Here is a 16,754-nt window from a genome sequence, read left to right as displayed (position 1 = left end):
TAGTTATACATATTTGAGAAAGTCAAACATAAATAAATGAATTAATAACATTTTATAAATTTCTTTCACTAACAAAATAGATGTCAATACAAATTTTCAAAACTTATTTTGTTTGAATTTTCTAAAAACAGGGAGTAAATCTTTTTAAAATGGCGCGGAAAAGTTTGTACATTCTGCTTAAAAAGAATCTAATAGTGGAACAAAGATCATATGGAAGCAGCATAATAGAAATTATTACAATTATAGCAATATTTTTAACAATAATCATGCAGCAATTGACAACCAAGGAAACTTTAAAGGAAACCTCATTTCATAAAGATATAATACTAAATGATTTATCCCAATTTAAGTAAGCTATTAAAAACAATTACTAGTTTTATAAAACTACATTATAATATTGCAGAAAACTAATGGCTATAAAGTCCGAAACAATTCCTTATAAACTATATTTTACCCCAAATAATAATTACACACAAAATGTGTTCAAAATAACTGCGGAGAAATTAAAATTAAATGGTTCCGAAGGATTCGACACGGAAACTGAAATGTTAGAAGATTTTAGGGCGGCCCAAACGTTGGCAGCTGTTGTTTTGCTAGGTCATAATGTGACTTTAAGATTTCCCAACTATTTTCGTACCACAACCCATAAAAACTATTATAAATCGCAAGATTTTTGGTTAACAAGATGTTCAGGTCTCTTGGATGCAGATAATAACAAGAATCATTTAGATTTCTATGAACGAGAAGGTTTTCTTCAACTTCTTTATACTATTGCAAGGACTCAACTGGAAGTGGAAAATAAGGTGGGGATTGAAGAGTATGAAATGCCTGCTGTCATTTCTATGCATCATAGTAGAGAACCTAAAGTGGGTTGTGTTAATGATGTTAGCAGAAAACTGATGACTCCTGACAGCTTTTTAAATTGGTCTTTATATTACTTTATATATTTTGTGCCGTTTTTAAATTTAGTATGGGCAAGTAACTAAGGCTAAGGGCCATCTGGAAAAATTGGTTGAAATTTGTTAAAGTTGATTTTTTTTAGAAATTTTCCCGAGAACACGAGGAGAACATATTTGCTCACCATTGGATATATGGTTATTCATATAATGTCCAACGATTTGCTCATTTTATTGTATCATTACTTCACTTAATATTATTGGATTTACTGGTATTTGGATTTATTGTTGTAAGTACTTTTGTTTAAAATATATAAAATTACAGCACATTCTTATTATCAGGCCTGTCACACATTTTGTTCGGAATGGTTTCAATTCCGTAATTATATCCTTCACCTTCGTGAGAAGGGTATATATAAGTTGTCATTCCGTTTGTAATTTCCACAATATAATTTTCCGACCCTATAAAGTATATATATTCTGGATCCTTATAGATAGCGGAGTCGATTAAGCCATGTCCGTCTGTCCGTCTGTTTGTTGAAATCAATTTTCTGAAGACCCCAGATATCTTCGGGATCCAAATCTTTAATAATTCTGTCAGGCAGCTTTCGAGAAGTTTCCTATTTAAAATCAGCAAAATCGGTCCAGATATTGCTGAGATATGAGGAAAAACCCAGGACAACCCCTAATTTTAGGTTCTTCAGATTCTGTGCAATTCATTAATTCCAAAACTGATTCAAAATTTTAGAAAAACAAATAATTCCAATGAAATATCAATTCCACTTTGAAAACTGAAAGTTGTTTCATTCCGAAAGAAATTTTCGTTTTATTTTTCGGAAGAAGTAAAATATGGAATTTTGTGACAGGTCAGTATATAAGATTTCAAGTTTGTTTTGAGGAAACTTTTCTAGATAAATTTGAATTAAATTGTAAGAGAATAGTTCTATAATTATTTCAATGCTTTTCTTTTCATTACTTCTAGTTCACTTGGCCTCCTCTTTCTTCTGATAAATCCTCTCTTTTGTTTGTATTTTTACTTCTCTACAACATGTTATTGATCGTTTATGCCATGATCCTGGCTGCATTTATCTCAAATGCAAAAACCGCTGTATGGTGTGGAGCCACCTTATGGATCACTTCATATGCAATATTTTCGGAACTACTAAATATCACTAATTTTGCTATTCTCAAACCCAAAATTATAATCATTTCTTTAGTATTTTTCAACAATATATTGCCAAATGGTTTAAAAGACTATTTCCAAAGAGATGGAAACAAAACTCTAAAAGAAATAATGGAATTGTTGACTATAGAATTAATGATACTCCTATTCCTTGGCTGTTTATTAAAATGTGTGGATTTTTATTGGCCCGGACGTTATATTACAAAAATTAGTAGAATACAAAATAAAAAACTAAGGAAAAAGAATTACATGGAATTGAAAACCAATTTATATGAAAATAATATGGAATATGGTCCTTTAAAAGCTGAAGTGCTAGAGTTAAAAAATGTCAGTACCTTTTCTGATCAGCTTAAGAATAAGCCTCTATTGAGAAACATTTCCATGAGATTTTTTAAAAATGAAATTTCTGTGATATTGGGTCCTCACGGTAGCGGCAAAACTACATTAATTAGTATCTTGCCGGGTTGGCAAACTTATGAGGGCAAAATATTGTATCAAGGTCATGATATAACAAAGAAATGGTCCTATTACAGAAACTATATTGATGTTTCAATGCCCAACAACTCTTTAATTGATATGCTAACGATACGGGAAACTCTTAAATATTTTATTTCACTTAAACAAAGCCAAGAAAATCAAATTCTAACAGAATCAGAACTAAATAAATGGCTTAACATTGTAAAGCCTCGTATAAACGACTGCCAGAAACTTGTTAAAACCTTAAGTTTTGGAGAAAGACGTTTATTAACCTTGTGCTGTACCTTGTTGTGTAATACCTCCCTGGTTTTGTTGGATGAACCCACTCTACACATGAAAGCTGAGGATCAGTTTCGTTATTGGGACATTTTGAAAAAAGAAAAACAAAATCGTGCCATTATTGTCGCGACATGTTCAATAGATGAAGCTGCAGAAATTGGCGATCGTATTGGAATTCTTAATGAAGGTGACCTAACCGCTTGGGGCACAACGTATTATTTGAGAACAAAATTTGGTGTGGGATTTTTTTTGGTAAGAAATTGAAAAAAAAATATTGAATTAAACATTGTGGGTATGCATTTCAAAGAAAGGGAAAATTACACTATTGGTCAATTCACAAGGTCTCTTATCAGTCATATTGTCATAATGTCCTAATATATCAAAACTCGACAAAAAAAATACAACATTTTTTTTGAATTTTTATACCCTTCGCCATGAGTGGCAAGGGTATATATAAGTTTGTAATTTCTACATATATATATTCTGGATCGTTATAGATAGCGAAGTCGATATAACCATGTCCGTCTGTCCTTCTGTATGTTGAAATCAACTTTCCGTAGCCCCTAAATAACATACATATGTACATGATTCATACATCAATATGTCGGGAATTCTTCCGGCTCGGTTGCTATTTTAAATCGACAAAATCGGACCACAAATGGCTGAGATATAAGGAAACAAGTAAGAGAGCTATATTTCGCTGTGCCGAATCTTATCAGGCCTGTCACACATTTTGTTCGGAATGGTTTCAATTCCGTGGTTTTAATTCTGATCGATTTCGTTTTAGGTTCTTCAGATTCCGTGTAATTTATTAATTCCAAAACATATTTAATAATTCTATATTTCTGATTTAAATTTTTACAGCGTTTTTTATATTAAAACAAAGGGAAGCTTTTGATACAGAAATTGATGAAAAATTTTAGAAAACAAATAATTACAAAGAAATATTAATTCCACTTTGAAAGTGGTTTCATTCCGAAAGAAATTTTCGTTTTACTTTTTCTAAAGAAGCAAAATACGGAATTAATTCCACTTTTGATCAAAATGGAATTCTGTGACAGGTGTGTATATATACCCTTCACCAAATTATACTTCAAAATACAAATTTCAAAATTTTTTGAGGTAAACAAAATTTATTTTTTTTCCAAAGTTGTTTTTTTTTAATTTTTTGAAAAAAAAAAATTTCGAATTGTTATTTTTAAATGTCTTTTTTAAAATTCAAAAAAAATTTGGGTTTTTCCTCATATCTGTGGACCGATTTTGCTGATTTTAAATAAGAAACTTCTCGAAAGCATGTCTGACAGAATTATTGAAGATTTGGATCCCGAAAATATCTGGGGTCTTCAGAAAATTGATTTCAACAGACAGACGGACATGGCTTAATCGACTCCGCTATCTATAAGGATCCAGAATATATGTATACTTTATAGGGTCGGAAAATTATATTGTGGAAATTACAAACGGAATGACAAACTTATATATACCCTTCTCACGAAGGTGAAGGGTATAAAAACCGGGAAAACCTCGATTTTTGGCCTATTTTTGATCTATATCTGGATTACTAAGTCATTAATATAGACAATATGGATATCTAATGGTAGATATTTCAAAGTCCATTGCAACGATGTATATAAAGCTATAGTAAGTTGGACCTACAATGGGTCAAAATCGGCAAAAATATTTTTCAACCCGAATTTTTTTTCATCAAAAATTTTTGTTTGTCATAAATTATTTTTCCAAAAACAAATTTTTTTAAAAATTAAAAAAAAAAATGGAAAAAACTTTTTTAAAAAAAAAAATAAAAAACAATTTCGAAAAGAAAAAATGTTTTTTATAAAAAAAATTTCGAAAAAAAAAAATTAAAATATTTTAAAAAAAAATAATTTTTAAGTATAATTTGGTGAAGGGTATCTAAGATTCGGCACAGCCGAATATAGCTCTCTTGCTTGTTTTTCATGTGTTTGTTTTTTAAAATGTAAAAAATCAGAGTGTAATTTTCGATTTTTTTTGAAATGAATACCCTCATTAATTACTTTGAAACAAAGGTTCGAAAGAATTAATATAATAAAATCAAATTCCATTCCATTAAAGAATTCATTATGAATTAATTCAGCATTTATATTTCTTAATACAACAATGAATGAATTCTATATTCAAATAAAAGTCTTTGAATGAAGCTATAGAATTTATGTTGCGAATGGTTTTATGGAAATGTTTTATTCTGAATTAAGATTTCAGTGAATTAAGCTTAAATTTAATTAATTAATCCGGATTTCTCCGGTTTTCAAATTAATTTTACAGGTATGTTTCATACAACCAATGAAACCCATCAAACCCATTACCCAACTATTAGAAAAATATATAACCAATATCAAAATTCACAATCACTTTATTGATCGTGTGATTTATCTAATACCGGCTGATAAAAAACCCATCTTCCAGCGTCTGTTAATCGAATTGGAAAAAGATTTTAGCAAATTCGGCATCACCAATATCTACCTGACTGGCAGTAGTCTAAATGATGTCTATATGGCAATGACCCTGAAACAGGAAGCAAAACCTCTCTTACCCGATGTTAAACAGAACTTAAAATTTTTACACGAAAAGAAATCAAAACTGAAAAATTGTTTTAAAAAAGCTTTTCTTTATAAGAGATTATCCCAGCAAGCTAAAAACTCCCTGCCAGTTTTTATAATTTGTTTGGCTTGTTTTTTGATACTGGCTTTTGATCAAATGTCTCTGTCAAGTTTGAATGTTCATAGTATAACATTCTCGGGAGAAGGAGTATCGAAAGATTCGTTCTCTTCTTATATGGAAATTTTGAATGTAAACGATATTACAAATGGTTTATTTTCCTATAGCAAAGTGGAATATGGTAACGATTCTTATGAGCATAAATTTTCAAGAAATTATAATAGTTTGGCTGCTATTGAGTTTAAAAAACCTCAAAGATCGGTATGGATGAATGAAGACATATTTCATTCAGCTCCCCTGGCGCTTAATTTGGGTTTTAGTTATTTACTAAAGTAAGTAAATCCCAATTTTGAATTCAAATTATATTTATAAATATCTTTTTCATTTCCAGTGATAGCATCTACATTAATAAACCAATAAACCTACAAACGGATCATGATCTCCACATTATATTGGGTACAATTATGCCCTTAACCATGTCAATAGTTTTTGTGATTCTCCAAGAAGAACGTTTCTCAAATATGTTGGCATTGCAAAGAATTGCAGGTCTCAATGATAGAATGAAATGGTTGCTGACATTTATATGGGACTATTCAGTCTTTTTACTAGTCTCAGCTTTGTATATTATAATCATAATTACATGTGTTATAGATAATGTAAGATGGCAAATTGTTATAGGTAAGGGTTCTTAATTTCCCGTAGTTTTTCCTCCCCGGGGAATATTATAAACATATTCTTATTCCCGGCTCTTAAGACTAAAGAAAATCTAAATATTGTAACTTCAAGAAGAAAACGTATAAAGATATTCCCGAAATGTCTCCAGAATTTGTAGAACAAAAATATTTCCCGCGTAGGAACCCTCTATACGACTCTAGCTATTACGAATTGCTATTATTATTAACTGTTTGTTTTCCTTAAATTTCAGCTGCCTTCTTATTATTTTTTCTCTGCGGCATTCCGTGCATATTATTTGTTTATCTGATGTCCTTGTTTATAGCTGAGGATAATAAATCGAGAGCCTTTATCAACATCTTTTTGATACAAATGTTTTTAGGTAAGTTGTGATGGCGTTTTCTTTTCTGACTCAAAATGTTTGCGTTTGAAAAAATATACAGATGGCGCCAACTTTCTGTTTTGTTTTGATATTTGTGATGTAAATATCAAATAAGCCACGGAATGCTTTCCTCCTTCAGATCGAATAATTCGTAAGTCCTATAAGGAGCATAGGTCTTCAACAAACTTTCTCCGTTCAGATCTGTCCATCGCTGTATTTTTTACTTCACTTCAGCTTTTACGCATCTTCTTTATCTCGCTGTCCAATTGCATTTGCCATGTGTAAGCTGGTCGACCTATTTTACGACTCCCCTGAGACGATATCGGACGGTAATTTTCGAAGTGTATGTTCAATCCAGTTCCACTCCTCAGACTGCTGTTTGAGATGGTTTGTTGAAAAAAATATCGTAGAATTCTTCGAAAACATTGATTTACAATGACTTGCAGAAAGCTTATGTCCTGGGGCGCAGCATTCCAAGTTCCACAACCATATAACAATGTTGATTTTAGATTGGATTTGAAAATATTAATTGTAACGCGGCGATGAAATTAAAGATGTTTTCCAGACATTGGTGAGCTGGCCAAATGATTGTATTACCTTATAATTATAAACTTTGAAGTCCTTAAAAAAGGACACAGGATCACGAAATGAAAAACTCCATTAAATTTATAGTTTCAGACGTATATCATCCGGTTCGTGTTTAACGAATTTTTGTATTTGTTCTCTATTTGTCGAACGTTGTAATCAACCAGTTCGATTTATAGTAGCTCCAAAATAGCCGAAGGTTTCAACTTCTTCTAATGCTACATTGTTTATCAAAAATATAAAAATATGGTGCCTATTATGAACTAAATTCGATTTTCGACTGTAGTCGAAATAGCTGATCGAACGAATTGACATTTGGTATTATGGCGCACATTCGTTGCTTACAACCTTAGACCTGCATAAAATTAACGAAAATATTTCAGTTAGTGGTATTTGGTCCACCAAAAACAAATAAAATTACAAATTCTAACATTTTCAACAATTTTTTTTAATTTTATTAGCAGTGTCGAAAGCAAAATTGTGTTTGTTAAAATATTCGATGCACAACGAAATTTTCGACAGCGATGCCAACTTATAATACGAATTTTACATTCGATAGTCGATATTCGATAGCCAACGAATATCGTTTGTCGAATGCAACTCATAATAGGGGCCTATATTTACCCAATAAGCATTTTTACTGGAATTCAAGTTGAAAGCAAGTGTAATTCAAGCCTTGAATTATAGTCAAGTAATTGAATTGCAGTTGTATTACACTTTATTTCAATAGCATTCTTCAGTAAAAAGGAAACATAAATTCAAGTCCAATTACAACAAAATGTTCAAGTGCTTGAATTTTTGGGGGTTTGGTGCTTATTGGGTAAGTTTTCTGAATTCCTTTTATTTATATTGATTTTCTGCTCTGCTTTTGCTGATACGTAAGTCTCTTGAATTTATCGGTCATGTCAAAATATCTATGAGAGAGAAGGCATATGTCATCTGGCGTATTCAAGGACCTCTAATCTTACGTGCAACCACTAGCCAATTCCTCGGTTTCCGCCATTTCGATAGCAATGAGTCCTGTGTATAAACCATTTATTAATTTAATTATTTTACGTGGAACGCCTTTGGATTGTGTGACAAGGTATCAAATGTCTTTTCATATAAGGTACCGAGGATATCTTCATTCAACTGACTGCTTTACTATTATTCTTAGCGAGTTAATGTGATCAACACACGACATATTAGGGAAAAATCCAGCTTATTGTTTCCTTAATCCCGGCATTAATACGTTCGTTAGTGCCTTAAGACTTTGTACAGCTACTTAATAATGTGATTCTCCTCTAGTTGTTACAATTTGTTAAGTTGGGTATCTTGACAACAGTGCCTTCTTTAAGCTCGTCAGGAAAAATATGTTCTGCGCTCGTTATAGAGCTTGGGGATATATTTTCGAACCTGGACCTATGTAGTTCTTGAGAGTTTTTACATTACTGGTGTGGTAATATTGATATTTTGCTCAGTGTTGTGGGAATTTGAGAAGAACAATTCCTAATAATGAGTTACCCACCGTTCATGTTGTTCGTCTTTGGACGTGATTCGGTCGTAATGTCTTGGACATTTTCGTCACTAGTGTCACTGGTCTTACTTTTTTGAAGTAACACCATGGGATACTGTACCTGGTAAGCGATCCCGGACAAATGCAGTGTCTTCCAGGAAGTAATCTTAGCGATCTGGAAAGCCACGAAGTAATAATTTATATAGATAGTCAGGCGTCGAGAAGCGTTATTTGAACTATACACAATCATTTTGTGTTGGATACCGCGGCATTGTAACATACACATTAATGAGGTAACAGATGAACATGTCATACAGGGTTCGGATCAGAGACCTGCGCCGACTAAATTTCAATTCGGCGGCGGCTGATTCCAAAAATTTTCGACGGCGGCTCAAAGCGGGCTGTTAGACGAATAAAAAATAATTACTCAATGTCAAAAATTTAAATAGTGAAATTCCGAAAATTTTATGAAATTACTAAGGAACTTTTATCAAAATCGGCGGATATTTTCAAGCCGGACAAATTTCGGCTTGTGAATCTAAAGATTCCGGCAATCTACAAATCAACCCAGGAGAAGTATAACCGATTACAGGTTTCTCAGACGGCTTACAGCCGTTCGGCACAGGTCTCTGGTTCGGATCTGACAATATTATAGGTTGAACTTCTAAAGATTCCGGCAATCTACAAATCAACCCAGGAGAAGTATAACCGATTACAAGTTGTCTAAATCTATTTTTCCAAAGTTGGATGCAAAAACAAACCAAATACTAATTGTGTTGGATAAGAGAAGTCTCAGGTCTGAATTGGAGTCTTCATCGGGAAATGGGATAGTGACACACACAGGTCCTTTGTAGGATGTGCGAGAATATTGAGGAGCTAGAAACAGTAAAACACATTGGGAATAGATATAACTGGATAAGATCTAGGCAATATACTAGGCTTTATCAGGGCTATTTTAGATGAGTCTTTGGAGAATACCGGTATAAAATTATTTTCTTCTCTTTCTGGCCGGGGTTTCATTTCACCTAACTTCTTTCATTCATTTCATTTTAGTACATACTTCTTCTAATCTAATCTTATCTAGAAAAGAAAACGCCTATAATGTATTCAAATATAGATACATATAAATATAGATATGGGGGATTTCATGTCAAGTGAACCAACTTTTGAAATCGATGTCTTCCGATCGGGATGAAATTTGCACCAAGGTTAGCTCTATTGGATAGTAACTCAGACACAATTTTTCAACAACATCGGTCGAGAACTCTCTGAGTTATAGGGGGTAAAATTTTGACAATTTGGTCAAACAGGGGTTTTTTCTTATCCATGTAACTTATTACCTATTGTTCTTAGCAAAATGTGTTCCAAATAGTATAGATAGCTATTTCTTCGATCTTTCGAAAAAAAATATTTAAAAAAAAAAATAAAAAATTTTTAATATTTTTTTTCCGAAATCAAAAACTTTTTTGATTTTTTTTTTAAATTTTTTCTCTTTTTTTTTTTTTTTTTTTTTTTTTTTTCTTAAAATAAAGTTTAGATATTTTCCTTGAACACCTACTTGGTCGCTTAGTGGGATGCGAGTGGGATATCTATCAAAATAAATATTTTGTAACTCAAAACATAAAATTTTTGACTTTTTTTGCAAAATCAAAAACTTTGTTGACTTTTTTTTTTCAAAATGGACCCTTTTTTAATCTTTTTTTTTAGGTCAAACAAAAGCTTAGATATTATCCTTGAAGACCCTTTTGGTCGCTTAGTGGGATGCGAGTGGGATATCTATCAAAATAAATATTTTTTAACTCAAGACTTACAATTTTTGACTTTTTTTTTTGCAAATACGATTTTTTTTCCAAATGGGCCCTTTTTTAAAATTTTTTTTGTAGTCAAAAGAAAGCTTAGGTCCATTCCTTTAAGATATTTTTAGTCCCTTAGTGGGATGCGAGTGGGATATCTATCAAAATAAATATTTTGTAACGCAAGACATACAATTTTTTAATTTTTTTTTGCAAAATCAAAATTTTTTTCCAATATGGGCCCTTTTTTAATTTTTTTTTTTGCTCAAAAGAAAGCCTAGGTCCATTCCTTTAAGATATTTTTAGTCCCTTAGTGGGATGCGAGTGGGATATCTATCGAAATAAATATTTTGTAACAATTTTTTAATTTTTTTTTGCAAAATCGAAATTTTTTTCCAATATGGGACTTTTTTTTTAAAATTTTTTTTTGCTCAAAAGAAAGCTTAGGTCTTTTCCTTTAAGACCTATTTTGTCACTTAGGAAGATGTGAGTAGGATATCTATTAAAATAAAAATGTTGTAACTCAAGACATTCAATTATTGACTTTTTTTTTGCAAATTCGAATTTTTTTTCAAAATGGGCCCTTTTTTAAAAATTTTTTTTTAGTCAAAAGTAAGCTTAGGTCCATTCCTTTAAGATATTTTAGGTCCCTTAGTGGGATACGAGTGGGATATCTATCAAAATAAATATTTTGTAACTCAAGATATACAATTTTTGATTTTTTGGCAAAATCAAAAACTTTTTTGACTTTTTTTTAAAATGGGCCCTTTTTGTAATTTTTTTTTTTGCTATAAAGAAAGCTTAGGCCTATTCCTTTAAGATGGTTTTGATCGCTTAGTGGGATGCGAGTGGGATATATATCAAAATAAATGTTTTGTAACTCAAGACATACAATTTTTGTGTTAAAACATTTATTTTGATAGATATCCCACTCGCATCCCACTAAGGGACTAAAAATATCTTAAAGGAATGGACCTAGGCTTTCTTTTGAGCAAAAAAAAAAATTAAAAAAGGGCCCATATTGGAAAAAAATTTTGATTTTGCAAAAAAAAATTAAAAAATTGTATGTCTTGCGTTACAAAATATTTATTTTGATAGATATCCCACTCGCATCCCACTAAGGGACTAAAAATATCTTAAAGGAATGGACCTAAGCTTTCTTTTGAATACAAAAAAAATTTTAAAAAAAGGGCCCATTTGGAAAAAAAATCGTATTTGCAAAAAAAAAAGTCAAAAATTGTAAGTCTTGAGTTAAAAAATATTTATTTTGATAGATATCCCACTCGCATCCCACTAAGCGACCAAAAGGGTCTTCAAGGATAATATCTAAGCTTTTGTTTGACCTAAAAAAAAAGATTAAAAAAGGGTCCATTTTGAAAAAAAAAAGTCAACAAAGTTTTTGATTTTGCAAAAAAAGTCAAAAATTTTATGTTTTGAGTTACAAAATATTTATTTTGATAGATATCCCACTCGCATCCCACTAAGCGACCAAGTAGGTGTTCAAGGAAAATATCTAAACTTTATTTTAAGAAAAAAAAAAAAATAAAAAAAATAGCGTATTTTAAAAAAAAGTCAAAAAAGTTTTTGATTTCGGAAAAAAAATATTAAAAATTTTTTATTTTTTTTTTTAAATATTTTTTTTCGAAAGATCGAAGAAATAGCTATCTATACTATTTGGAACACATTTTGCTAAGAACAATAGGTAATAAGTTACATGGATAAGAAAAAACCCCTGTTTGACCAAATTGTCAAAATTTTACCCCCTATAACTCAGAGAGTTCTCGACCGATGTTGTTGAAAAATTGTGTCTGAGTTACTATCCAATAGAGCTAACCTTGGTGCAAATTTCATCCCGATCGGAAGACATCGATTTCAAAAGTTGGTTCACTTGACATGAAATCCCCCATATACTTATTTTTAAATTTCAGGTCTTTTTCCTTATATTTTATACAACAATATATTGCAAGATTATTTTGAATTTTTATTTTATATATTCATGATTTCGCCGGGCTTTAGTGTCTTACATGGCACAACCAAAATCTTTAATAACAATGAAAGGCTTGATTTAGGTAAGCTTTAATGAATACATTTATAAATGTGACCGCAAGCTCAAAAAAATTAAAAATAATGAAAAAGGTCGAATAAATTAAATTAATCTAAAATCTTAAACTTATTTTAAAGCTTTATATTTCCAATGGAATAAACCAGGCATTTTGGACTCGATATGCTATATTTTATTAATATCGATCATATATTTTACGATATTTGTAGCGGTTATTGTTTATCGTAGACATTATCTACAGTCTACGCCTAAAAAGTAAGTTCATTTAGAGAATAATCGAAAAATAGTTTCTAGGTCTAAATGAAATTTTTAAATAAATTTCAGAGTCAAACAATTGGCTTCCGTTTGCTATCCATATGATGATGAACGTGTGGTTAAAGAAAAGGTGCGTATATCGAATATGAATATAAAAGCATGCAGGGCCCAGGCTATTTTGGTGGATCAATTGGAGAGTAAATTGCCTAAAACAGGGAATCGCGTTAATGCTATATCGTTTGCCTTAAACAAGTAAGTACTTGATTAATAAAAAATAACTACAATTTATTATAATCCTAATTTCTTGCCCCCCTAGATATTCCTGTTTGGGCATATACGGTTGCAGTCACTCAGGAAAATCTCATTTACTCCAACAACTAATAGGCGAAAAAGGTTATTGGTTTGGTGAAGTTTACATAGCGGGCTTTAATTGTAAAAAACAATTGGAAAAGGCCATGAAACACATTGGCTATTGTCCACAAAATAAAGGCTTTAATAAACTTCTAACACCACGTGAACTGCTAACCTATTTCTTAATGATAAACGGCGTAAACGAATCAAAACGTTTTGACCATATACGTGATCTTAGTGTTACGCTACAACTACGCAACTATATGAACTCTAGAATAGGAGATTTACCCGAAAATATTCAACGTAGAATAAATGTGGCCGTTGCCTTAGTTGCTCACAAAGAAATTTTAATACTTGATGAACCCACTAAAGGTTTACCGGCTTTTGATCGTCATTTAATATGGAATATCTTAAAATATTATCGCAGTTTGGGCAATACAATTATTTTTACCACAAATGAATCGTTGGAATTGAAAGAATTGTCTGATGTGAGCATTGCGGTAAATGATGGTGAAATGTTGGTCTTTGATAGTTCTCATAATATGGAGTATCAATATAATGTGGGTTTTTATTTGGAGATAAAACTGTATGCGGATGGTTTGACATTGGAGGAAGTGGAAGAGAAGTATGCATGGATTTTTTTTTAGAAATTTCCTAAATAGAAGTTGTATGTTGGTATTTATTTGAATTGTTTTCTGTTTCTAGTTTAAATAATGATGTGGAAAATCTGAATCGTTTTGTAATGTTCTTTCATGAGGAATCGGAATTGTTGTAAGTTTAAAATTTGAATTTAGATATAAATCAAGATTTAATTTGTATGAATTATACATTGTAATTGGAAAATGTGTTATTTCAAATCGAAACAGGCAGACTATTAAACTCATATCACTACAATATTGTAAATTTGACTAAAAAAACCGAAATTCCGTAATAAAATTACCTTTAAAAAAGGCTGAACTTTGTTTAGGTAATTTTATTGCGGAATTTCGTTTTTTTTTATTTTATTCAATAACCTAAACTGTTTTCGAGTTACGCGAATATACAGTGGTTGACAAAACAATGGAAACTTTTCCAAATATTTTATAAGTGGCCTAAAATCTGAAATAATTTTTTAAAAAATTTTAACATTTTTGTAGTATTTTATTTGTAACTTAATTTAACAAAAAACAAAGTACATAATTAATTAAATTCTAAAAATGAGAAAACAAAATTAAAAGATTTCTTTATTACGGCATTGACAAAACAATGGAAACTTAGGTATTATTTTAACAAATATGGTCTAAACTTTGCAATAACAATAACCACTCGGTTACAACCCTAGAGGTGTGTTTCGGGTCGTTGTCGTGTTGGAATCTCCAAATTAGGGCCATATTTTTCTCAGCGTATGGATACATAACATCGTTTAGTATGGTTCTGTATCCTATACCTGTCATCGTATCTTTTATAATATGAACTGGGCCCATACCTTGCCCTGAAAAACATCCCCATACCATAATATTGCCACCGCCAAACTTTACAGTCTTATTTGTGTACTTTGGATTAGAATCTTTTTCCCTTTGGTCATCTTACAAATGTTCTCCCATCACTGCCTCTTAAATTGTATTTGGATTCGTCGGAAAAGAGGACAGTATTCCATTTCTGTATCGACCAGTTTAAATGATCCCTGGCAAATTGTAGACGAGCGGAACGGTTCTTTTTAGAAATGAGTGGTTTTTTTCACAGGACGATAGCAACCAAGACCAGCCTCATTTGCCCTGCGACTAACTGTTCGGGTACTTATTACTAATTTTAGGCTATTAATTGTCTAGGAGTAGTCTTATGAGGTCTTCCACCTAAATGTTGAGTTTTTACAGAACCGGTCTCACGAAATTTCTTTATAATTTTTGAAACTGCTGATTTATTTATTGAATATTTGTTTTTTTTTAAACCAGCTTTAAAATCGTTAATTATTTTATTTTTTAAGTCTTCACAAATCTTAACTTTAGCCATTTTCGTTAACTTTGAAAAAAAAGCAATTATGCGAAAAACTTAGAAAAAGAAATTGTGAAAAATTACCAGAATTTAAAAATAAAATAACTGTAATTAGGATGCTTTTTACATCGTTCTTTTAAATATTATTTTCGTTTTACACTTCTTTCTTGCAGAAGTTTAAAAGTTTCCATTGTTTTGTCAGTAGCGAAATAGTGAATATTTTTAATTTTGTTCCCATTTTCAGAATATAATTAATTATGTTGATTGTTTTTCAGTTAATTTATACAAATAAAACTATACAAGTAAAATACTAAAAAAAAAATTATTTTAAAAAAAAATTTTAAATTTTGGGCTACATATGGAATATTTGGAAAAGTTTCCATTGTTTTGTCAACCACTGTATGTTGTGCAACCTCCTCCATTTTCGAAAAAAAACGGTATATCTCGAAAACAACAGCTACCCTAACAAGTAAGAGAGATATATTCGGCTGTGCCGAATCTTATATACCCTTCACCAAATTATACTTCAAAATAAAAATTTTAAATATTTTTAGGTACAAATTTTTTTTATTCCAAAGTTGTTTATTTTAATTTTTTGGAAACAAATTTTTTTCGAATTGTTTTTTTTTAAATTTTTTAAATTTAAAAAATAATTTTATTTAAATTTTAAAATTTTTTTTTTATTTTTAATTTTTTTTTAATATTTAGCGAAAAAAAAATCGGGTTAAAAAATATTTTTTCCGATTTTGACCCATTGTAGGCCCATCTTACTATGATGGTCTTATATACATACGTCGTTGCAAAGGTCTTTGAAATATCTATCATAAGATATCCATATTGTCTATATTAATGGATTTAGTAATCCAGATATAGGTAAAAAATCGAGGTTTTCCTTATATCTCAGCCATTTGTGGACCGATTTTCTCAATTTCAAATAGCAACCGAGCCGGAAAAATTCCGGAGATATTGATGTATGAATTATGTATGTAAGTTATTTGGGGGCTTCGGAAAGTTGATTTCAACAGACAGACGGACATGGCTTAATCGACTCTGCTATCTATAAGGATCCAGAATATATATACTTTATAGGTTCGGAAAATAATATTGTGGAAATTACAAACGGAATGACAAACTTATATATACCCTTTTTACGAAGGTGAAGGGTATAAAAACACAGTTAGCACCACTGGATTCAGTGTCGGTTGCCCCGCTTGACAGAAAATTGTCAAATTCGAGCACAGTGGAATTAATTCTTTCGAACCTTTGATTGTAGTTGGCAGAAGATTCTTGTTTATTTTGACTCCTTTAAAATTATAAAATTTATTTTACAGATACCGCTGTGGCAGTGTAGTCAAATACTATATACCCGTTGAAAATGTCATTTATTCGTTTATCTTTGGAAGTATAGAAAAACATCGTCATCGTCTAAATATAGCCGACTACACGTTGTCACCATTTTCCTTGAACAATGTATTGAGGTTATTGCAAAAATCACGCAAAGAAAAAAGACGTCATGAGAGATCACGAATGAGCGTATTAAAAGATGCAAAAACTTTACCAAGAAGAGATTAAGAAAGAGGAAAGAGACATGGGAAATTATTAAATTAAATGTACTTATATATATAATTTTTATAAATATTAAATATTTTTTAATACAAT

The 16,754-nt window shown here is 30.8% G+C and overlaps 1 protein-coding gene across 1 annotated transcript; it reads left to right on the top strand.

Annotated features, from left to right (window-relative positions):
• Window positions 1-1,052: 1,052 nt before the first annotated feature.
• Window positions 1,053-16,678, top strand: LOC135957611 (phospholipid-transporting ATPase ABCA3). The gene is made up of 11 exons (XM_065508391.1): window positions 1,053-1,186; window positions 1,879-3,087; window positions 5,137-5,861; window positions 5,921-6,207; window positions 6,455-6,583; window positions 12,385-12,525; window positions 12,638-12,773; window positions 12,843-13,025; window positions 13,090-13,749; window positions 13,830-13,895; window positions 16,427-16,678. The coding sequence occupies exons 2-11, from the start codon at window positions 1,945-1,947 to the stop codon at window positions 16,665-16,667; spliced, it is 3,711 nt and encodes a 1,236-aa protein (XP_065364463.1). The 5' UTR covers window positions 1,053-1,186; window positions 1,879-1,944; the 3' UTR covers window positions 16,668-16,678.
• The last annotated feature ends 76 nt before the right edge of the window (window positions 16,679-16,754 follow it).

Source organism: Calliphora vicina, chromosome 4 (assembly GCF_958450345.1).
Source record: "Calliphora vicina chromosome 4, idCalVici1.1, whole genome shotgun sequence".
Taxonomy (NCBI): Eukaryota; Metazoa; Arthropoda; class Insecta; order Diptera; family Calliphoridae; genus Calliphora; species Calliphora vicina.
This window is presented reverse-complemented; position numbering and strand designations above follow the sequence as displayed.

Bases quoted from the DNA above. Each gene is read 5' to 3' on its own strand.
- LOC135957611 (XM_065508391.1), top strand. From the start codon at position 1,945: ATGTTATTGATCGTTTATGCCATGATCCTGGCTGCATTTATCTCAAAT. The intron at 12,526-12,637 runs GTAAGCTTTAAT...CTTATTTTAAAG, and splicing joins CAATGAAAGGCTTGATTTAG to CTTTATATTTCCAATGGAAT. The intron at 13,026-13,089 runs GTAAGTACTTGA...TTGCCCCCCTAG, and splicing joins ATATCGTTTGCCTTAAACAA to ATATTCCTGTTTGGGCATAT.